The sequence below is a fragment of the Cervus elaphus genome, chromosome X, assembly GCF_910594005.1.
Source record: "Cervus elaphus chromosome X, mCerEla1.1, whole genome shotgun sequence".
Classification (NCBI taxonomy): Eukaryota; Metazoa; Chordata; class Mammalia; order Artiodactyla; family Cervidae; genus Cervus; species Cervus elaphus.
Window position 1 is genome coordinate 123,058,569 of NC_057848.1, and position 23,729 is coordinate 123,082,297.

Consider the following 23,729-nt stretch of genomic DNA (forward strand, 5'->3'; position numbering starts at 1 on the left):
ATCTTGTGGTACCAGAAAATAAGGAAGTGCTCAGGAAAGATGGAGAGCTGTCAAAAGGACACAGAAGTCGTCTTCCTGCAGGCTAAATATGGGACATTTTGAACATCGAGATAAAGAATGACATTAATGTGTTATAACTCACCGAAATGATAGACAACCATGAGTCCATGAGACTATAGATACATAAATGTAGAAAAAGGGAAAGCTCTCCCTTACACTGGAGAGCCAACTAACAGAAGTTCAAAGAAGGATGGCATTGGGCAGTCACCATTTGGCCACCTCAAGAATCATCAGTGAATGTTAAAACTGGTGGGTGAAAGTTTGAGGAGTAACAAGACAAATACATAATGTTAATGCATCTCCCCTCAATATAATCATTCATTATTTACAAAGGGAAAAATAATAGCTTTATAACAGAGATGCTATGTAGCCCAACATGTCACCTGGTCTTTCTTTAGCTCCCAAGGCCTGGGTGAGAAAATCTGTTGGCAACAGAGGATATGGGGACTGCCCACCTCTCCTTTGGGATGTGCCATGCCCACCACCTGGGCTGTCCTCTCCCATTCCTTTCTCATCATTCCACTAACATTAACATACTCACACACCTCCAGGCATATGCTGCTCCCTCTGGCAAATGCCTTTCTTTCCTGGGCTTATTCCTACTCACCCTTCAAGACTTAGCCAAAGGAACAGTTCCAGAAATGCTCACCTGACCCCTCTCCCCTGCCCCAAGTTGAGTTTTCCCTTTCTTTGCACCCCCACACATTCTGTGCTTCCTTCTGGGCCCACACTTATGTTGTATTGACATTATCCCCCCAGGCTGTCTACTTCTGAAAGTCTTGTCCTGCACTGTCCAATATGGTAGCCAGTATCCACATGTGGCTGTTTGTATTTTTTAAAATTCAGTTCCTCAGTTGCAACTAGCCATATTTCAAGTGCTCAGCAGCCACATGTGGCTAGGGGTTACCATAGTGAACAGCACAGGTATAGGACATTTCTATCATCACAGAAAGACTTATAGGCTACCACTGGTCTAGGGTAAAGACATGAACTCCATGAGATTCTAGGACCTTTGTCTTTTGTTATGTGTCATCCCTCCTCATCCACATCTCCAAAAAGACTGGCAGTAAAACGTTTGAGGATGGCCAGTTAACTCCTTGTCTTCAGGTCCTCAGGGAAATGGGGAGGTGAGGAGCCAAAGTCTGGATGGTGAGCTTCCAGGGTGAGGGTGAGGGTGGGGCAGGGACAGCCCAGTGCTGGGACTGTGGGGAGGAAGGGAGGAGGAGGAGAAGATAGGAGAGAGCTGAGAGAAGCACGAGGAGGTTCCAGAGGGGCCTGAAAGCTTGCAGGTCGCATCAATCAATAAATCAACCAATGCAAAGATACTTTAACATTTAGCTTAGAAAGAACTATTCATTCAAATCAACAAAAAGTTTAGTGTCATCTGTGCTATGACAAGCACTGTGCTGGGGAATGCTCTGGACAGAGGTGATTCAGATCAGCGTCACGCCTGTGCCAGTTATGGTCTAGTGGGGAAGATAGATACTGATGTGAGGGATCCCAGAAAATGTGATCAAGGGCACACTTTGTGAGGCATGGGTTCTTTAAGACCATCTCATAAGAGTGAGAAAACCTTCATCAGGGATGTGGGGGGAGTACATCTTTCATGGAGAAGGCACAGGTAAAATACTGAGTTTGGAAATTACATACAGGTCTTTTCAGGAAATGGTGAGTGGATGACCAAAGTGTAGACGAGAAATGAGTGGATTACAGAGATAGTTCCAAAGTCAAGGCAAGGGGTTTGCACTTTTTTCTGTAGGCAGCCGGGAATAGTTGACTGTGTGTCTGGCAAAGGGGCAGGCATTTTACTCCCATCTCTTAACAATTGCCCTGCAAGATTATTATCCCTATTTCATCAAAGGCAACAGTCAAGTCTGACTGACTGCTAAAAGCTGAGCTATGGGAAGACAAAAACGAGCATCAAGCTGAAGGTGGGAGAAGTGGGAACAATCAAAGGTAGTCCAGCCTGGTCCACCAGAGAAGAAACGAAAAAAGTCTGATTGGATTTGATTCTGTACCAAATGCTTAGATGGCTCCAGCTGCTGCTTTTGTATAAATGTGCATGTGAGGAAGAAAACAAAGACACTGATCTCAGCTACTGAAGAGTGGGGCCATCCATAAGGTGGGGGAAATAAGGCCTCAAAACGAAAATGTGGGGTCATCCAAACTGCTCCCTCTTAGTGGCCATTTCACACTCTAAGAAAGTCCCCCAAATATTTATTGACTGCTGCTTCCAGGGACCCTGCCGACCCTAACCAAGAGCCAGCATCCCCCATTCTTCCTAGGCTCTGCTGAGCCCCAGGACATGATCAGTGGTGCTGGAAACATGTCCATTTCATAGGGAGGCAGCTTTGGGGACTGGAAAAGAGCCTGGACTAGAAATCAGGATCCTTCATCCGGACTTGGGAAAGACCCTCCCCTTCTCTGGGCCTGACCCCTCCTTGGTAAACTAAAGGGAGCCCTGCTATTTGTCATCTAACATCCCAAGTACATACACGGAGTTCTTATAATGAATATATCTAGCCTTGGCTTCCTGGCCCAGGTAACCCTCCACCCACACCCTCAAGGACAGAAATGCGGCCCGCTGTGGAGAAGGGAGGAGGGCTCCAGGGCAAGGCCAGGCCAGTCCCAGGAAGGGTGAGAATAGATGTCATGGGCATAGAGGAAGTATCCAACCTGTGAAAGGAAGGGAAGAGAACTAACTTGCTGAGCACCTACTCTATGCCGGCTGCCCGACACTCATTACCTCATGCCATCATCACAGCCCCATGCGGCAATGGCTTATCGTTTGAACTGTATCAATTCCAAAGCCCAGGCCCTTGCCACTCTATTATGCAAACTGTTAATGAAACAAACAGGAAAACCTCCCTCACCACCCACCTCCCACCCAACCAAAGCCTCTCACCCACCCAGTGGCCTGAGCTTCTACCATCAGCGCCTCACCTCCCTGGGCTAAGGCCTCTCTCCCAGGGGCTCCACCATGGGGGAGGGGGCACAAGTAGGAGGCAGAGGCGGGAGGTGAGCACAAGGTCTTTTATGAGGCATCAAATATACATTCTTATATACAAGGAGAAAAGACAATGCCTAAACCCCAGGTCCTCTCCATACAGCCCCTCCCACTGCTGCCCTCCCCCACCCCCAAACCCCGGGGTCCCTGGCCCTTCATACAGCCAGGGTCTGTCTGTCTGTTTGTACTGCAGCCCATGGTGGAGAGGGGAGAGGGAGGCAGGAGCTGAGAAAGGAGCTGGATATGCGGGGCAAGAAGAGGAGCTGGGGCTTGTAAAAAATATATTTATAATAAATAAACAGGGCTGTAAAGGGGCTGGAGAGGCAGCAGAGAGTTTGACGGACAGAAGGACTCAGGCATCCTGGCTCCCAGCCCCCACTCTGATGGCTTCAATCTCTGCCTCAGGAAGGACATCTCGGGCTCATGGTGGCCCTCTGGGAGCCCCTCTCCCCAGGGCTGACGCTGGGTGCCCTGCCCCAGCGGGGTGTGTGTGGGCAGTATCTGTAAAGTGCACTGTCTTCAGCTGTAGGTGGGGTAGGTGTGAGGGAATGGGGGGCATGCAATATGGGTGAGGGAGGGCTGCGCCCTTCTCATCCCAGACCTCAGCACCCCCGCCCCAAACCTGTCTGGACTTTGATCAGGATAAGAACGTTGCAAGGAAAGGCAAGGTCCTGAAGCTGAAGAGGTCTGGGCTGGGGCCCACTAGACAGAGAGCAGAGATCGGCTACAAAGAGGAAGCACTGCTCCACCTGGGGACCAGCATATGTGGGGGCCCACTCACCGAGTGCACTGACACCCCACATCCTCCAGCAGGTGGAGAGACACCTGGAAGTGTGTGGCCAGGCCCTGAGGTCAGAGAGAGGGCCGAGCCAGCTGGGGTTTGGCCACAACACTGCAGAGCCCCCTCCTAACCCCACTTGGCCAGAGGTGCCCTGGGGAAGCCTTCACCCTCATTGCTCTCAACACCTGCCCATCCCTACCAGCCAGAGCTGACGGGGAGCTCACACTGGCCCAGAGGTCTGAGGCCACCCAACTAGACCTCTGGGGAAAGGGAGGGGGAGGGTGAAGAGAGGGAAAAAGAGGACGAGGATCTCTGAAAGGTCCTCACCACTCCCCAGAGCTCAAGAGCCCTGCATACAGGCTGCAAGTGGCAAGGAGTCTCAAATCTGGAAGGAAACCCCAAGGAGACTGTTAGGGGTTAGAGAAGGGGTCCCGAGGCAGGGAAGAAGTGGGGAGGAGGACATTTCTATGTGCATGTATATTTTGGAAAAACTGAGGAAGCAGAGAGGTCCCTCTCCTGCAGATTCCCCAGACCTTCCCAGTCCCCAGCTCACACACTCCATTCATCAGACCACGGTGCTGATCCGGCTTGGCTTGGCCTTGGGGTTTGCAGTGGGTGGGTTGGCCGTGCCGGGGGGCCCAGAGGCGTGCAGTGGGCCATGGGGGGAGGTGGGTGGCAGGGGCGAGTGTGGGGTGTGGGGTGAGGGTGGGGGCAGGGGTGGGTAGGAGGGGTGGGGTGGGATGGGTGAGTGCGGTGACAATGGTGACTGGGGGTGGTGGGGGTGGGAGTAGGAGCCCCCTGGTGGCCGAGATCCAGGGCCCCCAGCGGCCCCCGCTGCTGGCATCATCTGTGGGTGGTGGCTGAAGATGAAGTGCTTGGGGCCCTGTTTGTGGGCTGGAGGGTGCTGGGGGGCAGGACTGTACAGGGGCAAGGGGGAGGTGGGCTGGTGCAGGGGGTGGCGGCCATGTGGAGCAAACTGAGGGTGTCCTCCAGCCCCCCGCCTGGGAGCTCTGCCTGGCCGGCCCAAGGTATAGTGCTGGGGGCCTGGGACTGGGCCATGGGCATGGAAGTGGCGATGCGGCCCCACAGGAGGAGCTGAAGCGGGAGGTGGTGGAATGGAGCCCAGCTGCGGCAGGGGCGGGGGCTGCTGAGGCGGTGGGGGGAGCGGGGGTTGCTGGGGTGGCAGGTAGGGTGGCGGGGCTGGGCCTGGTCCTTGGCAATACTGGGCATGCAGGGCCTGGAGCTTGGACTGCCCATCAGGCAGCACCCCCAGGCCACCATGGCTGTGACCGTGGTGGTGGTGGTGGTGGTGGTGGTGAGTGGAAGAAGCAGATGAAGAGGAGGCAGAGGCCTGGCCTGTTGGTGGCGGTGGCATCTGGAAGGGCCCCTTGCCCCGCTTGCTTCCAAATAGGGAGCCCAGGAAGGATGAGGAGTTGGAGACGGGCCTCTGGCTCTTGTACTCCTCTGGCGGCGGGGGTGGGGGTGGAGGTGGCATCCTCTGGTGAGGGCGTGGACTGCTAATAACAGACCCCTGGAAGGGGGGAGGGGTGGAAGTCAGGCCGGTCTAGATGTCCTAAACCCCCAACCCTAAGCCCCACCCCCCTGGTCCCTGGGGGCTGGGGAGATAGGACCCCCCTCCACGGCATAATGGAAACCAAGTCATGGTCCTGTACTTGTACATGGAGCGCCCCCAGCTTGCAGAGCTCTGCTGTCACATCCACTATCTCATCTGAGCTTCAGCTGGGAGAGGAAGATTTAGCAGTACCTTCTCCTCATCCCCATTTTGCAGGCAGGGAGCATGTTAGGCCCAGAGAGACAGAGTGACTTGGTCAGGCTCAAAGAGCAGGACTTGGAAGTAAGAGCTTCTCTCGGCCCAACTCCAAGAGCATCACTACTTGGAGTCGGCCCTGGGGTTGAGAGGGGGCTCGGGAGAGTGGAAGACAGACTGAGAGACAGGCAGAGTGAGGACAGAGAGAGTTGAGGACAGATTGAGAGAGTGGTTGGCTGGGAGAGGCAGCCGCAGGGTTCCCGGCAGGGAAGAGGGGGAAGCAACAGGTCCCCTCCTCCTCTGGGGCGCCAGGGTGGCAGGGCAGGGCTCATGCAGAGAGTGGGGCAGGAGCTGGCACTTACTTCGATGGTGCTGTCCAGCGATCCCACGCTGTTACGCCGCCCCCGCTTCCCTGCGCCCACAAGCAAGGAGCCCAGCGTCAGAGCAGCAACCCCCCCTCCCCACCCGGCTGGGCTCCAGAGCTGGGCACCAGGTCTGGGCCCCTCCCAGGGACAGACACCCCTATTCCCTTTCCCCCGTTGGAGAGGGGGAGGTCGGGAGGAGGAGAGGTAGAGAAGGAGGAGCGAGAGGAGGAAAAGATGGAGGAGGAGGAGGAAAGGTGGTGCCTGAGAGACAGAAGAGCAAAGAGAGGAGAAGTGGAGCAGCGAAAGAGAGGGGCTGAGTGGCCCCATTCGCACTCCCTGGCCCAAACTCTGGGCTCCGCCTGTGCTGACCCAGCTCCCAGGTCCCCTGTGGCATGGCACCTAGGACTCTGGATGAAGGCAGGATGCGTGCATGTGTGGTGAGTGCAAGGAAGGCTGGCAGTCAGTGATAGGAAGCGAAGAGGACACCCAGTCCCACGGCTCCCCAGCCAGGGCAGGGGCCCCGGGAGACTTGCCTGCATCTGAGAGGTCTCGCAGGGAACTGCTGAGTGCACCCCGTTTGAGCCCATCGCCTGCCCCATAAGTGTCCTCCAGGCTGCTTCGGGCCAGTGTGCCATTCACCGAGTCCTTGGCCCCTCCGGGCTGTGAGGTGTTAGGCCGCATCATACCTTTCTGCTTTTCCAGCTCCGCTGGGTGGCAGTGGGGGAGACAGGGGGCAAAGGTCAGGGACAGGAGTGAGAAGCCACCTGACTGACCCCAGCCTTCTGTGGGCCTTCCCCTTCCTCACCTGCTCTGTCCTCAGGTCTCCTGCTTCGCCCCCTGGACAGCCATACCTCAGCTACATCTCCTAAGTGCTGCAGCGCCCAGCCTGTCTTGCACAATTTCCTCTGGCTCAGTCTTCCCTTGTCTCTCTCAGCGCCTGCTCCTCTGGCTCCTCTCCCCTTGCTTCTCCCTCCCCTGTCTGGTCTCCCAGACCACCCCTACCTTTCAAAACAGAGCTTTACAGTGGCTGCTTTGTTCCCAGGAGGGGCAGGAAGGCCCTTCGAGCCTATGGCAAAGGGCACTCATTCCAGAGCCCGCTCCATTCTCAGATACCTTGCTCCAGAGCAGAGGGCTCCTGCAAGGACAGGAGTAGGAAACCAACGGAAATCAAATTCTCTATTATGTGTCAGCCATGTGTTGGGTGCTATGCTTACTCAGTCTCTCTCAATCCTTATACCAGTTCAGAGGTAAGTATTAGCAGCCACAGTTTCCAGAGGAAGAAACTGAGAATCTGAGAAGTCACAGAGCTTGCCCAGGGCAAGTCTGGAAGTGGGGGAGCTGACATTATGGAAGCAGGTCTGCCTGAGTCCAGAGCTCATGTTCTCCAGCCTTATACTCCCGCCTCCCTGCGGAGGTCACAGAGACTTCTATCTATCACCCATCCCTCCTCCTGGCATGCTCACCCTCTCTCTGAATATCCCCAGGGTCTCAAGGATATGGTGAGCTAAATGAACGACCCTGCCTTGCTGAAGAGCACAGCAGACCCAAAAACTGTGAAGGCCTCACTGAGGAGCAGTCCACATCTCTTTCTCTGTCTCTCTGTCTATCTGCCTGCCTTTCTAGTTAACACCATGTTACTTAACCTGGAGAAAAGAACTTAGAGGGCATTGGGAGGAATGAGATGCAATCACTATTTTCTATTATATATGATCAGAATGACTTGATGTGGCCCCTGGAGGCCAGGAGAATGGGTCATCAGGACTCAGTTCAGGAACGAGAATGTGGGAAGAGGAAAGGAGAGGCTGGGAAGGGGAGTAACATCAGTTGGACACTAACAATATTCAACACTCATGTCCTGTGAACATGTAGGACACATCCTCCACCTTATCTCATTGAATCTTTACAACTCTGTGAAAATTTCACCACTCCAATTTCATGTATGAAAAAACTGGGGCTCAGAGAGTCAGGTACCTTTCCCCAGTTTACCCAGATAATAAGCAGCATACCTGGCATCTGAAACTAGAGTCCTACCTCCAATACCCTGCTTCTTCTCCCTGCTGCCTTTCAATAGAAGGAAGTGCTGGCTCATAATTAGGGCTTGAAATAATAATGAGGTTGAGAGGTAATGAGCCTCTTGTCACTGAAGGTATTCAAGCAGAGGCTGAAGGGTTCCTGGAATGAGGGTAGGAAGTTTGGACAAGCTAACCCCCAACTCTGAGTTTCTCAGAGGACAGGATTCTTAGTGTCTGCAAGGCACTGTATTAGTCGGGGAAGGAGATGTGGCTGGGTTACTCACACTCCACACGGTATTTCTCCATCTCCTGCACCTCAGCAATGGATTCTCGGAGGTCAGATGTGAAGCGCAGTCGGTCCTGGAGGCTGGGGGCATTGAAGATGATGAGGACTTTGCGCTCCCCACCAGGTACTGCAGACAGCAACTTGATCCCAAACTGGTAATCTGTTGGGAAGGGGAAGGTCAGGCACCTCTGTCTGAGGCAAGGTGGCTCATATGTGAAATAACTTTTCTCATGTCCATCTCTGACCCAGCCTCTTCTCTGCATGGGCATCATCAGTGGGCCCCCTTTGTTCCAAAGCCCCCAGACTCCTGGTAGTCATGGTATTCCCTATGCCCCAGGATGGAAAGGCAGGCTGAACTCTGGCTGTTCTCTAGAACCCCTTCCTTCACCTCTCTGACTCTACTCACATTGCTTCTGATGCCCAGAAGCCACCCATCAAAGCTCCTCTGGCTTAGTCCTTCAATGCGTGGTGTGATCACCATCACTTTAGCCCATCAGAAAACATACATGCTGCAGTTCTCTGCCAGATTATGAGCTCCCCAGGGCACAGACCCAAGTCATACTCCACCCTGCCCTGCCTTCCATCCTGGGACCAAGGAAGTGCTTTGGAGACCTCAGCCCTGTTGTAAAGGAGTCCCAAAACTGGAGGCTGGTGTGGAGGAAGGATGAGCATGAGGGCCACGGCAAAGACTCTTGGGATGCTGGGATCCAAGAAGGGACTCACATGAATTCTGGAAGAGCTGCATGTGCATTTCCACGAGGGGAAAGGACTGACGGAAACTGTATGTCACCAAGATCTTCTTCTTCTGGAAAATTTTGGTGACCTTTGGCAGGGGTGGGAAAAAGACAAGAGGCAGGGTTTGGGGTGGGGAATTTCCCATGGCATCTATTGCTTGTTACTGCCTACGCCCTACCCCACCACCACCACCACCACTAACAGACATATACACACAAACACACATACCCACAAGTTGGGGAGAACTGAAGCTTGGTGGAGCAGAACAGGAGAGACGGGAGAGAAATGCAATTTCCTGATGTAATGATGATGCGCAACAGGCATTCACGATTTTTATAGGAACTAACTGAATGCTGCTCCCCCCAGGAAGCCTCTTCTAATACCGCACACAGAGTCCCCCTCCCACCATTTTCTGAGCATCTAGAGTGCTGGTTCAGTGCCTTTCACCATTAGGCTTGAGGAAAGTGCTATGAGTGTGTGACTGCTGGACTGGAAACACCAAGAGGAGTCTATCTTGCCCACCTGGGCCAGACCCAATGCACATTGGAAATCTACAATAAACCAATGTGTAGAGTTAATGAGTCTTCTTCTCAACAACCCAAGGTCTTTATCAAGTACTCGAGTGTTCTAGACTCAGCTAACATGGATTGGAAACATCTCAGACCATCTGCAAGTGGCATTTAAAAGCACATTATTTGATTTCAGGATGGTTACGGTACACACTTATGCAAAGCATCTTTTTAGCCCTTTGGATTGTGAGAGAACAAGGACTGAGTCTCCCTCATCTCTGGGAACCCAGTGCCTAGTATGGGGCTGGGCACCCACAGGTGTCAGTGCACAATGGATGGTGAAACATTTACTCAATACCTATGTGGGCGAGGCCCTCCTCTGGGTTAGGCTAGTCCACATCTGACGTGTTATTTCACCCCCATGACAACCCTGAGCTGGGGATTAGCTCCACTTCACAGAAGAGGAAATAAAAGTTCAGAGGGCACTGGAGGAGCTTTATCCAAAGCAGCAATACTCAACTAGAGGTGACTTTGCCCCCTAGAGGACATTTTTAGTTTGAGTGCTACTGCTGTCTAGTAGATAGAAACCAGGGGTGCCGCTAAACATGCTACAATGCACAGGAGAGTTCTCACAATAGAGTTATCCCACATCCACCCCAGATGTCAATAGTCCCAAGGTTGAGAAATCTGCTCTAAAGGAGAGAACACCAAGGGAGGACAGGTCACTGTCCTCAAACCCCTGAGGAGCTGTCTCAGAGCAGAGGGAGAACACTCATTCTCTGGGATCCCAAGGGTTGAGTGAAGATTATTGGAGGAAACCCATTGGGAGACAGATTCTAGCAGTCAGAGCTGTCCGAACAGAAAACTGGCTCCCTTGGAGGAAGGCAGCCTTCTGTGCCGCACTCATGCAAACAGAGAACCATGCGGGAATCTGACTCTTGCCTAGGATAAGAGGTTGGACAGGACCCTGAATTTCCCTTCCCATCTGCAGAGTCCTAAGAGTCCCAGTTCTAAAAGACGTATGTCTACACTGGTGATGAGCTCGGTTTTAAGAATTACTTCAAGCATCCCAACCACCAGAAGGTTTCAGACCGACTTCAGGGTCACAGGTTCACTTCCTCCAGTCAACCTACTGGGTTATTAAGGTGGGCGTGGACTTTTTCTACCACTTCCCAGATTGTAAGCCTGTTATCTGCCCTGGTCCTCACCTTTTCTGTCCCCCTGTGGCTGTCACTACCTCCAAATGGATCCTCCAAATGGTGAGGTAAAGGAGGGGCAGAGGCACCCAGATCACATGGCAGAGCTACTTACCCACCATGTCTCCACCCACCAATGTTAATGGTTTATACCCCACCCAGAGTCCAAGCTCACCACTTCCCTCCTTCTCCTCCCCTCAATGCGCATACCACAAGGAGGTCGTTGAAGAGGAAGACCTCCCGCTGATGCAACCCTAGCCTCTGTGGGCGGTTTGGATCTGGCACCTCATAGAGCTGGCAGCAGCAAACCAGTCGACGGTGAGGAAGAGATAGGACCTAGATAGGCATGAAGAAATAGGTGTCCGCAAGGCCAGCCCACCAGCTTCAGGCATCTTAACATTAACTGCAAGAGTAAGTTCACTTCTGGTATATATCACTGTCACTCTGATACAAGGAATCTAAGCAACTAAGCCTAGGCTTATCTTTGTCCCTGTAGCTCCCTCTGTCTGGAATGCTTTCCTTGCTCAGCTCCCTATGGCCACATTCCACCCCTCCTCCAAACCCCAGTTCCAGTGTTCTCTTTTCCAAGAAGCCATTCCTAATCTCACTAGGCTGAAAATGACCTCTCCCTCCCATGTGCTCCCCTTAAATTAACCTAACTATAAGGTGGAGGTATTGAGTTTTTGTCTGACACCTCCCCACCCTGGTCTGTGCTTCCAAGGACAGAGACCATATCTTGTTTGTACCTGTGTCCCCAGTGCCAACTGAAATGCTAGGCTCAGTGGAAAAGCATCTGTAAATGTTTGTTGACTAAAAGACTAGAGTGTGTTCGTGGCTTCGGTCATCAGCTGTTATCTTGGCTGCTCACTTGGGATGGACCAGCCAAACCAGAGGTGAGAAGCATGTTAATATTTACACAGCATCCACGATATGCCTTGCCATGCACCAGATCCATTCCCACAGAGCATTCCACTCAAGCTGCCCACCACTCCTGAGGAATGCATCACCACCCCCTCCATTCAGCAGCTGAGGGGAGCCTGGGGCTCAGAGGGGCATGGACTCACCTCCCCAACCCTGTCCCTTCTTCAGCCTCCCAAGGCACTTACCGGTTTCTTGCCTACAATCATGCGCTCCACGGCCTGCACTTGGGACACATGGTCATCGTTGGTCCGCAGTTCGCGTCCCTGGATGCGCTGGTAAATACCCACTAGGAGGTCTCGGGGGATGTCTTCACCGTTGTCAACCCCTGGTGGAGGGAATACACAGGAATATATAGTATACATGTGGGGAGTGAGTGTCAGGGATTTTCCACAACCCTCCACACCCAGGCGTGGGCCCTAACGATGGCCAGGACTGGAGGGAACAGCCACCCTTGGTCCCTTGGCCAGGATCAGGCCAGAAGAGTCAGTTGCTTTCTTCCCCAGGACGGGAATTCTGTCTAACAACTCAGAGCACAGTGTGATTAAAACAATGACACTTTTTTTTTGGCCTTTCTAACTAACAAAAATAATGTTAAATGATAATATCCAGTATTAGTAAGAGTTCATGGAAGCGGGCATATATACTAACATAACTGTTTGGAAGGTAATTTGGCAAGCCTCACTATTCAGTGATTCCTCTTCTAGGAACCCACTGTAAGGAATTACTCAGAAATATGTGCAAAGATATGTGTATAAGTGCAGCTTATGATAAAAATTTCAAACAATCTAAGTTCTAACAGCCAAGGAATACTGAAGTAAAGCTGAATATATCCATTTCATAAAATAATTTATAGCTGTTAAAAATTTGATATTTAAGAAAATCACAAGAAAATTCCTATAGCAAGTGAAAAAAAAAGCAAGATAATAAATTGCTTGTACAACCTGATCTTAACTGTATAGTTACACTTGTTGCTGTTGTTTAGTCACTAAGTCAAATAAATGGAGAGATAGTCCATTTTCATGAATTGTTGTTGCTGTTACTGTTTAGTCTCTAAGTTGTGTCTCATTCTTTCACAACCCCATGGACTGTAGCCCACCAGGTTCCTCTGTCCGTGGGGTTCTCCAGGCAAGAATACTGGAGTGTGTTGCCATTTCCTTCTCCAGATAATCTTCCCGACTCAGTAATCAAACCCGCATCTCCTGCATTACAGGCGGATTCTTTACCACTGAGCCACTGGGGGAGTTACATGTGCATAGGAAAAAAAAAGACTAGAATATACCAAAATATCAAACATGGTTGCCTCTAGGGGACAGAATTTTGGATGGTTAAAATTTTTAATAACTTCTATATTTCTAAAATTTTTGGAATGAACAGGAATTCATTTTGTTTGCTTATTTAATAATTGGAGGGTGAAGATATACACATGTACAATATATGTACATATAAAAAATATATTGTACATATACAATATATATGTACACATATAAAATATGTACATGTGTGTATATGTATACACATGTACATATACACACATATAGACATACACACAGACAAGGAGGGGAGAAGGGAGAATGGATGAAATGAGTGAACGAACGAATGAATGACTAATGGCAGGATCCTGGGAGACAGCTCCAGATGGCCTCTGGTCTGTCTTACTCCCTCCTTTGAAGTCTACCATCCTTCTGATTGTCTGCTGAGCAAAACCCACTCACTCCTCTGACAAAAACCTTCTGCTAAAGAAAATGTTTTCTCCTTAGGAAATGCCAAGCCTCCTCCTTGGACACCAGGTACTAAACAAACAGCCTTCATCACACCGCCTTTTTACCTCAGCAGTCAGACAGCTTAAGAGCCCAATGATGCAAACCTCTGACAGTTAGCAAATCTGTCTTGTCTGTTTGTTTTTCCTCAATTATACTTCCCTCTTTCCTTTCTGTTTAAATAATCCTAACATCTGTGCCATTTCTAGTAGGCTGCTCTTTGGTGAGAGGCAGGGCTTGACATCAATACAATAAACCAAGAAAAAAGTCAAGGGGACACCTTTCATCTGGCACGTCAAGGCCCCTGGAAACAGGTTCTAACTGACCTTCCTAACTAGATTGTCTGCCTCCTCTCGATTGTTCTCCAAGCAACTTTGTTTTCCTACCTCTGTGCCTTTGTTATTCTTACTGCTAGGTAAGCCTCCTCTATCACTGGTCATATTATCTCTCTTCCCTGAGCTCTGAATATACTTCTGGCGTGTCTGACATCACAGTTCGTTTCCTGTCTTGTGCTGGGTATCTGGTACTACAAGTCAATCTCTCGCGCACAAACTGGGAGCCCTCTTGGGGCAGGGACTGTGGCAGATGCCCCTCCACGGTCCTTAGCACCTATCATAGGACTGGCACACATGAGGCACTCAGTGTCAACTGCCTGGCTGGCTGATTGATGAATGAATAAATGAATGTATGAGTGGAGGAAAGGGTACCTAAAATAAATAAGTCTTTATGGGCAAACAAGAAAGGGAAACAGGGAGAAATGAGTGAATTAGTGTAAGTTCCATAAAAGTCACGGATTTTACCTCCCGTTCAGAACCTCCTGTTTAGTCAATATTCAGTGTGGGGATGAATGGACAAACAAATGACCATTTGAGTGATTTAACAAGTGAATGCTGTGGGAACATCTAGCCTTGGCAGAAAACGAGGTTAAATTTTCAGGGAGTAGATGTGATCTCCCTCTTCCTTCCCACCCCTGCCACCTGGCCCACTTTCTCTTCCCAGGTAAAAGACAGGAAAAGCTGATGGGAAGCTCTGGGGTACCTCTCAGGTTCTTGATGAAGTCATCTAGTTTCATCTTGCGTTCAGCCTTGACGCTGGGACTGTACATGTCAGTATTGAGGAGGATGATGGCAAAAGCAAGGATGAAAATGGTGTCTGGATTCCGGAACTGGCGCACGAGGGCTGGGTTACACACACAGTACCGCTGGCTGCAGGGCAGGAGGGGTCAGGACCAGGGTTAGGCACCAGTAATCTCCGCCTACCCACCATCCTCCCATCTGGCACCACCAATTCTCTCCTCCAAGACATACTCCCAAACCCTTTGGGTCTCTCCTCTTTATTCAGACTTTCCTCAAGATTAGCATGTAAAAATCACAACAGCTACCTTTCATGGAGCTTTGCCAGGGTATTTATGTATGTCATCTTCTGTAATCCCATCATAGTTTTGCAGCCCCATTTTACAGATGAAGTGACTGAAGCCCAAAGTGGCCTTCAGTGTCTAGGATAATAGAGCTGATAAATGGTGAAACCAGGGTGAAAATCTAGATCTTTCTGACTACAAAGCAAATCCTCCCATGTCAGAAAACAAGTTCCCAGCAACTCTTCTATTTCTCTTCTAAATACCCCAAAGTGGTACAGTCAGGGCTTATAACCAGGTCTGATGCCTGATCCCTGCAGCATTCATGGAGGAAGATAACAGTTAAGAGCATGGGTCATGGAATCAGACACACGAGTTGAAATTCTGGTTCCACTGTTTATTCACCATATGACTCTGGACAAGTTACTCAGCCTCTCTAAACTTCTGATTTCTCATCTGCAAAATGAGAATAATAAGAGAAGCACCTACCTCACCAGGTTGTTGGGAATGTTCACTGAAATAATCATGTAAAGTGTCCAGCTCAGTAACCCAATCAACACCTGATGAGTATGGTATCAGCTCAGGGAACATGAGTTGTTGTTGCTGATGCTGTTGTCACTTATTAGATGCCCATGTCCCAGATGCTAAGCTGGATACTTTAGGTACATTACCTCTAATCGTCACAACTGCCTTGCAATATAGGATTTATAATTTCCAATTTCTAGTTCAGAAAGTATGAGGCTCAGAGAGATGACTCATAGACCCATCCTACACTGGCCCCCAAAGCAGAGAAAGGCAGCTTTAGTACTGGGAAGTGGGCACACCTGAAGGCTTCGATGAGTCGTTCCACTTTCTGGGCCTCACCCTGAACCCGGATGTGGGATTGGAACTTCCGGAGCGCATCATCCAAATCCATGGAGGAGAAGTCCATTTCATCCACCACACAGCTGAGGAGCAGAGAAGGGGGTGTGGCACTCTCAATTCCTCTGCAAAGAACCTCTGACCCACCCTGACCTGCTCCAATGAACCAAATCCCCCACTGATAGACTTCCAAAATCTGAACCTGTGGCCCAAGCAAATACTTATGAGGATGAAAGTGAAAGTTGCTCAGTCATGTCTGACTCTTTGCAACCCCATGGAGTGTACATCCATGAAATTGTCCAGGCCAGAATACAGGATTGGGTAGCTGTCCCCTTCTCCAGGGGATCTTCCCAACCCAAGGATCGAACCCAGGTCTCCCGCATCGCAGGCAGATTCTTTACCAGCTGAGCCACCAGGGAAGCCCAAACGAGGATAGAATGTTTGAAATGGAACCCATCCCAGAAAATTCAGGCAAGACACATGGTTGCTAAGGGTCTGTTCCATCAACCCATTGATATCAGGGATGGGAAAACTGAGGCTCAAAGCAGGTCATAGGACAAGCATGCCTTGCCTGGGGCCACCCAGAGACTTTAGGACTAACGCCAAGAGAGATCAGATCTCTTTAGGGCAGAGAGGTATGGGAGCAGGAGGTCTATTCATCCTGTTTTGCAAAGTTTATCTCCCTCCTGCCCTCCTTTTTCAAGAACCCCTGGCCTAGTCTGTCCCAGCCTGGGGTCCTCACTCCAACACATCTCTGTTGAACTGCTTCTGCCGGTTCCCTAGGAATTCCCCTATCATCTGCCGGCTCAGGCCTTTCCGTTCCAGGATGAAGTGAGCCACTCCCACCGGCGTGTCTGACAGGAAGCCCCGCTCAATCAGATACTGGATACCCTTCTCTGGCTTCCTGCAGAAAGAGGGGAGGGAGATGAGATGACAATCCTCCTGGAACTCTACCCCCCCTGCCTTATATCTTGAACTAATTTTGGGCCCAACCATGGCCTCAGAGAGCCAAGAAGGTCCACTCCCTTCATGTGGCCCACTCTCTTCATGGTACACATAAGAAAACTGAGGCCCAAGGGAAAGAAGCCACTTTCCCATTTCACAGAGATTCAAAAATTCCAAGGTATCTTCAACTCAACTTCCTCCTTCACTGGAACCACATTACAATTGAAAGAAAATTAAGATCTGATGAGAGCCTGTTCTGTGCCAGGAGCTTTGATATTCTCCACAGGCACTGAGGAGTCCTGGGAGAAGGCCTGAGTTCCAGGCTAAGTCCTTCTCTCTGCGTCACAGACCCTCGGAGTAGGAAAGTAGTAAAAAGATTACTTTTTCCACATCCCACTCAGGCAGGCACCACCAAGCCTCTGTGAGTGTTTCTATAGATCAGTTGCTCCCTACTTTCCATATCTGGGTCTGAGCTATCCCATATTCAGAACCCCAGAGCCTTAGGGCCTCATGAGGCTAGAATTTGGGAGACTTTGGTGCCACAGATGGAGTCTCAGATCCATTACTTACCATGCATGAATTGCGACAATTCCCTTTAGTTCTCCAAGCCTCAGTTCCTTCTCTATAAAATAGGGACACGACTACCCACCTTGCTGAGTTATCATGAGAACTAAATACAGATGGCCATGTCTAATAGGCTATAAAGATGTAAGGCATTTGTTTTCTAATCAAGTGTCACACTCGTATTTCACTGCTAAGCACCTGGCAGAAGACTAGGTACCTAGAAAGAACTCAGTCCTGGTCACTGACTAGTCCAGCACAGCACCCTGCCCCCAACATCTCAAACATCCATATACTGCTAGTTTATTGACAGAAACACTGAAGCTCAAGGAAGGGACACACCTTGCTCAGGGCTACCCAGTGAGTCTGGCCCAAGTCTCCTGTTTCTGAGAGCAGGGTTCTTCATATACAACATCGGCTATCCCAAAGGGATAGCCTAACCAAAAAGGGAAGGTGGGAGACCCAAGGTTCAGAATCCATCCTTTATAGACAGAACTAGGGCCAGAGAGGAAAGCATCTCACCCAAGACGACACAGTCAGAAGCAGAACCAGGACCACAACTGCCTTTCATGAGTGTGGGGGCAGCTTTCCATTCTTGTCACCCTGTTGCCAATTCTTTTCCCTGAACAGCTAGAGAGAAATGCCATCCACAAAGTGGAAGGATGGCAGCAGCAGGATCACTGCCTCCAGGAGCTTAAGTGCCTGCAGCAGGGTCGGTAGGGGCAACAAGGTGGGAATGGGAACACGTACTTATTGAACAGGTTGAGGCCAATTCGGTAGTGCCGCCTCTGCACCACATCGTTGTTGAAGGCTGGCGAGTCCCAGCTGTGCCTGGTCTCCCGCTGGTAGGTCTGCTTGCACAGGCCGGTGGCTGGAGGCTCCCTCAGGCTGTCCCGCGAAGAGGAGCCAGAGCTGCAGTTGATGGTCTCGTTGGAATTGCTGGAGCTCTCAAGGCTCTCGTTATCGCCACCATCAGAGTTCTCGCCTGCTGCCTCACACTTCCCCAACCTCCGACCCCCAGCCACACCACTGGGCCCAGTGCCACTGTTGGGGGCTGGTGGTAGGGGCCCTGGCGGGGCTGGGGCTGGGCCCTCCGGGGCCGGGTAGTGGCGGTGTGGGATTGGGGCCCTGCCTGGTGGCCCCTTGTGCTTCAGGGTCCCATGGGGGCTGCAGCCATCAGCCTCATACACGAGCTGACGGTGGACAGAGCCGCGATCTGAGCGGTCACTCAGGTCCACGGAGCTGTCACTGGGAGGTTCAATGGTAAGCAAGGGCAGGTGGGCAGCCCGCAGCCGGAAATCCCGACATTCCAAGCACCCAGGACCCCTGCGAGTGCCTTCCTCACGGCTACCATCTTCCCGGGACCCTGCTGGCACTGGTGGAGGAACTGGAGGGAGAGGGGCTGGTGCCCAGAACTCAGGCCTGCCCTGGGCAGGGGGCTCTGTGCTAGGCAGTCGTTCAGGGGATGGTGGGGGAACTGGGTCATCCAAGTAGAGGGGAAGGTCACTGAAGGATGTGGCCGAGCTGTCCTCTTGCTGTTCCTTTGACTCTCGCTTCTCCAGCTGGGCTGACCCTGGTTCCTCAGACATGGGCCCCGATGGGTGGCAGTTCAAGGCCTCGTCAATGGATTCAGCCAGAGACTTTACCTGAGGTGGAGGGGGAGGGGGAGGAGGGGAAAGAAGAAAAAGGAGGGAAAGATGAAGGGCAGTGGGATGGTGAAAGGGTGGGAACAAGGAAGGGAGGGAAAGAAAAAGTGGGGAACTCTTCCTGGTGAGGCAGCCATAAAAGGACTTCCCTTCCCCCACCTCCCCAGATTCTCTGCAGGACATAACTCCCAGGGAGCCATTGTGAGCTCACAGGAGCTGGAACTTATGCCCACAAGTTCCCTTCTCAGATATCCCAATACCTTCTTCATGTCCATATAGACCCAAGCCAAATGCCGCCTCCTCACTGCTCCCAAGCCACATTCCTGCCTCTGCCTTTCCTTAGGGTAAACCAAAATCCCAGCTGCCTCTGGGCTCCCGGAGCCCTCTGTCTGGTTCTCTCTTAGGAAATCCATGATATTTAGCCTTGAGAATCTGGACCGAAGCTGGCCTCACTCTGGTATCTAGCCTCCCAACTGGTCCCTAATGATCCCCGCCTCCTGCTATTCACACCCTCATGTACCATAGTGTCCCAGGGTTGGTCTGTGGGACCGGCAGCATCTGGCAAATGTGATGGGATGTCACTTCTGAGATTAGGTTAAGAAAGACTGCAGCTTCTATCCTGAGTACTCCCATTCGCTTGTGCTGCCTCTCTCAGATCCCTCGCTCTGCTCACATTGTGAGCAGTCCTGTAGAGAGGCCCACGTGGTAAGGCCCTGAATCCTCCTGCCAACAGCCAAATGAGTGAGCTTGGAAGCAGACCCATCAACCCCAGTCAAGCCTTTAGAGTCTACAGTCCCACCCTATAACTTGATCACAGCCTCATGACAGACCCTATGTGAGAGCCACCAGTCAAGCCACCCCAAGATTCCTGGCCCTCAGAAACTATATGGGATAATAACTATTGTTTAAGCTCAGTCTTTACATTCGGTTTTAAGCTACTAAATTTTGGGATCATTTGTTATGAAGCAATAGATACCTCCCCATTAGACTTGAATAGCACTGAGAGGTAGGCCCAGGCCTGGTTCCTCAATCTCCCCACCAGACTATGAGGCCAGTACTTGAGGGATGGGTCCAGGCTGGGTTTCTCTCTTTTTAGCTCAGCTTGACACACTGATTGACACAGAAGAGATGTTCAATTAAATGTGTCATATGAATGCATAAAGGAGTGATTTAGATCTTCCCTTTAATACTTCTTTCCTGTCTTCTACCTGCCTCCTCTCCCAACTCCATCACTAACTCCAGGGAAGCATGACCAAGCTTAGGGCAGGGCCAGATCACAGAGGTTAGAGCAGAATGATTTCTTCTCTTATACACTTTCATTCATTCATTCAACAATTTTTACCAAATATCTTTTTGGTTTTAGGAAGGAAACTAACATGTACTTAGCTAGTGCTTTCAGATATATTACCGAGTTGAACTCAACCTTCCAAACAGCTCTAAAAAGATGGTTTTATCTTCACGTTATTGATCACGTTTCAGTGGAGTTAAACAGTTTGCCCACGGTCACATAGTTGGGAAGTGGCAGAACTTGGATTTGCACCTGATCAGCTGTGCTGACACACTCCAAGCCTAGAATGATCTCCCACCACTATCACTGCTGCTTACATTCCCACACTTCCCTGCTTTTGCTGATGCAATGCTTATGCAAGCAACACCCTTCTGACTATCTCTAACTTGCTAACTCTTCGCTGCCTGCTAAGGCCCAGCTCCAGTGCTGTTTTCTCAAAGAAGCCTGCTCTCGTCCTCCCAGAAAATTTCTTTTCCCTCCTCTGGGTTCCCACAGCACTATATGGGATCTCTTCTCACGGCTCTGAGCACACTCTTTCAGGAAACAGTCCTGTGCACACGTGCCTGCTTTTTCCTGCTTGCTTGGGGAGATCCTTGAGAAAAAGAATCCTGGCCAGTTCATCTGTCTCCCCCACAGCACCCAGCACAGAGCCTGGTCCTCGATCGTGTAGTATAAGGGAAAGCTTTGGGACCAGACAGAGCTGAGTCCCAATCCAGTTTGGAAAAGTTACGTCACCTCTCAGGGTTGTGGAGTCTCAGTTTCCTCCTCTGTAAAACCAGGATAGCACCCCCAGTCTCGAAGGCTGATATAGAGTAGGAGCTGTTAGTTAGGCCTTAATCTGATAGTGGCTCATGTTCTAGAGTGAGAACTTGCTTGTTTGAACAATATATTTTTTCTCTTGCCAATCCTTTCTCATCACCCTCACAGTCCCTACTCAGATGGTAGCTATTTGTTGTTATCAAAACAACAACTTGTTGGGCAACTTCTTTGAAGTACAGGTAAAAGGTTGTAGTAGTAGCCAGAGCTTGGAGAGGGACAGGAAAGGCCCTTTTCAGGGATGCTGACCTGTTTGGAGAAGGAGTCCTCAAGCTCCGTGATGTCGTTAGAAAACTCTCCAGATGTGGTGACGGAGCTTCCCCCACCATCGATGCCCCCTCCGCAGGAGCCGCCATATGGGAGCCCCCGTTCAAGCCGGTGGCTCCGGGCCCCAGCCATGGCACCCTCGTCCAGCGAGGCAGGCTTGCCCTCGAAGTACGCGGGGTTCTGTGCCTTCTCATATTCCTCAAAGGAGAACTGCATCCGCATGTTGGAAAGGATGATGCGGCGGGACATGCGACTCTCTGAAGCTGAGCTGCGGAGCCGCTCAAAGTTCTTGTTCATGCGGTACTGGCGGAAGGCCGTCTGGATGGTCCTGGCTGCCCTGCGGCTCAGGAAGGAGCCCCCATACTTCCTCTCCAGCATTTCCACCTGGCAGGGGAGGGTGGAGGGGAACAAAGTCAGAAATTCACGACAGCCTCCTCATCTCCCTGGGCCTCAGCCACACCACCGACCCAGTCATAGCTAACTGCTTACAGCTGCCTGGATGCACCAGGCTGGGGTCTGTGTGGTGTTCTCACTTTAATATCAGATAGCACATGCCACACGGGACTGAATTGTGGTTTTCTTTTTTACTTACAAAAAGTAGATGTTCACTATTAAAAAAGAAAAGAAACAGAGAAGCTAAAACAAGAAAGAAAGGAAGACATAAATTGAAGGCAAGAAGGAGAAAGAGAAGAGAGAGAAAGAGAGAGGAAGGAAGGGAAAAAGGGAAGGAGGAAGGAAGGGAGGAAGGAAAGAAAGTTGCTTCACCTAAACTCCCAACACCTAGGCATAATCAAATTACATTTTGGGATATGTCCTTCCAATTTTTTTACTTCTGTACATAGTATTTTGTGCCCCCCTTTTGGCTAAACAATATCTTGTGTCATACATGTGATATACTGGAAAACAGTGTTCTGAATTTGTCAACTTACATGTGTGCTTCTCCCCTTATACTGAGATTATTGAGGACTTGGTCTTTTATCTACACATCTCCAGCCCAGCATGGAGCTCACTAAATGTTTGCTGAGTGAATACAAGACTCAGTGCATGGATGGTGAATGGGTCAGTGAGGTTCCAGTCAGGTGAAGGGTTCTTCTTCCATTCCAGTCTCACCATCCCTCCCTGGATACCACCTTCGAGCACCACATTCCAATTTCTCCCTTGGTCCTCTCACCCCCCCATCTCCACCGGCACCCCCATCCCCGACCAGAGCCATCTCCTGGGTACCTTCTTGTCCTGCAGGTCTGTGGAGAGTTCATAGCTGTCCGACAGGGCCTTTGAGCGCTTTATCTCCTCCTCCTCCTGCTTCCTCAGGGCAACACTGGCTGGCTGGAGGCGCGCCCGCTGAGCCCAGGGAAGGCCCACCCCAGCAGGGGGGCCCCCCATGTGGCTGCTGGTGGGGGGAAGCTGGCTCAGCCGGTAGGGGGGTTGGCTCCCAGGACTATCAACCGCTGTGCTCAGGTCACTGCCTGGGGCATCACCCTCCACACTGTGGGGATGAGATAAGATGAGCCAGGATGTGGGAACAGGAGACAGGCCTGCTGGGCCAGACTGAGAGTAGGTGGACCAGATCCCTTCCCACAGCACCATCCTCCCCAGCCTCCTCACAGAAACAGAGACCCCAATACTTAAAGGCCAGAGGAGAGCCCTACCCCCAAAGTTGTCTTCTTATTCCCCTCACAGTCCTATCCCTTCCCCTTCAGCCCCGTCCCCTCCCCTTCAGCCCTGTCCCCTCACAGCTCCATCCTCAAATGCCCTCTCCCCCCTCACAGACCCCCACCCCTTCATAGCTCCATCCTTTCAGACTCCTTTCCCTCCAGTCATGTCTTCTCACTGTCTTGTCCCAAGTCCTACTCTACCCTTACAGCCTGGTCCCTTCATGGCCAGGTCCCCTCACAGCCTTATCCTCAGACCTGTTTCCTTCCACTCCTACCCCTCAAGTTCCTTTTTCTAATCATCTTAGCCCCTAACAGCTCTGTCCCCAAGTCCCCCCTCCCCTGAGGGACCAGTTCCCTTATATCCCCACCCCTGCCAGACCTCTTCCCCTCCTAGCCCGATCCCCAGCACCATCCCAGATCAGCTCTGTCCCTAGACCTGAGCCTACTCCTACACCCCGCCCACCCAGGCTCTCCCCTGCTCACCCAGCCCTGCCCCCGACAGCCCCACCTCTGCCCCCAGAGGCCTGGGCTCCAGGCCTGGCCAGTTCTCAGTGTCCCCTGGCTGCCAGGCCGAAGGCTCAGTGACAGTGGGAGGCACCTCCCACCAGCATTCTCACAGGTAAAGAGCTGCCCTGCGGGGCAACTTCCTTTTTCTCCTCATGGCCTCCTCTGCTCAGCTCGGGGGAGGGGAACAAGGGCGAAGAGTGGTAGGAGCAGGGCACTGGGTCTTGCCCGCCCTGGTTACCCAGAGCTGTTGTTCTGCCAGACCTGCTCCCATGGTGCCATGGCAACCAGGCTGCCAGGGAACTCAGGTGGCGACAGAGCCCAGCGCCCTGAGCCCAGGCAGGCACGGTGAGGAGCCACAGAGATGGGAACAATGGAGGAGGTTTGGGAGGGGGGACAGGCAGGGAGAGGTATGGAGGGGGTTGTGGGGGGAAT

At 51.4% G+C, this 23,729-nt stretch overlaps 1 protein-coding gene across 8 annotated transcripts in view; it reads right to left on the bottom strand.

Annotated features, from left to right (window-relative positions):
- Positions 1–3,078: 3,078 nt before the first annotated feature.
- Positions 3,079–23,729, bottom strand: part of IQSEC2 (IQ motif and Sec7 domain ArfGEF 2) — a 76,455-nt gene continuing 55,804 nt past the window's right edge. For 6 of the 8 annotated variants that reach the window (XM_043895748.1, XM_043895749.1, XM_043895753.1 and 3 more), the window contains 13 exons: positions 22,360–22,621; positions 21,118–21,519; positions 17,869–18,764; positions 16,355–16,516; positions 15,576–15,698; positions 14,436–14,602; positions 11,826–11,965; positions 10,930–11,055; positions 9,003–9,102; positions 8,278–8,439; positions 6,515–6,688; positions 5,979–6,028; positions 3,079–5,379 (listed from right to left, as the gene is read on the bottom strand). In XM_043895748.1, the coding sequence (XP_043751683.1) occupies positions 4,414–5,379; positions 5,979–6,028; positions 6,515–6,688; positions 8,278–8,439; positions 9,003–9,102; positions 10,930–11,055; positions 11,826–11,965; positions 14,436–14,602; positions 15,576–15,698; positions 16,355–16,516; positions 17,869–18,764; positions 21,118–21,519; positions 22,360–22,621 (3,730 nt within the window). In that variant the 3' untranslated portion in view covers positions 3,079–4,413. The remainder of the gene's footprint in view (positions 5,380–5,978; positions 6,029–6,514; positions 6,689–8,277; positions 8,440–9,002; positions 9,103–10,929; positions 11,056–11,825; positions 11,966–14,435; positions 14,603–15,575; positions 15,699–16,354; positions 16,517–17,868; positions 18,765–21,117; positions 21,520–22,359; positions 22,622–23,729) is intronic. The other 2 variants (XM_043895755.1, XM_043895754.1) reach the window with 2 other exon arrangements.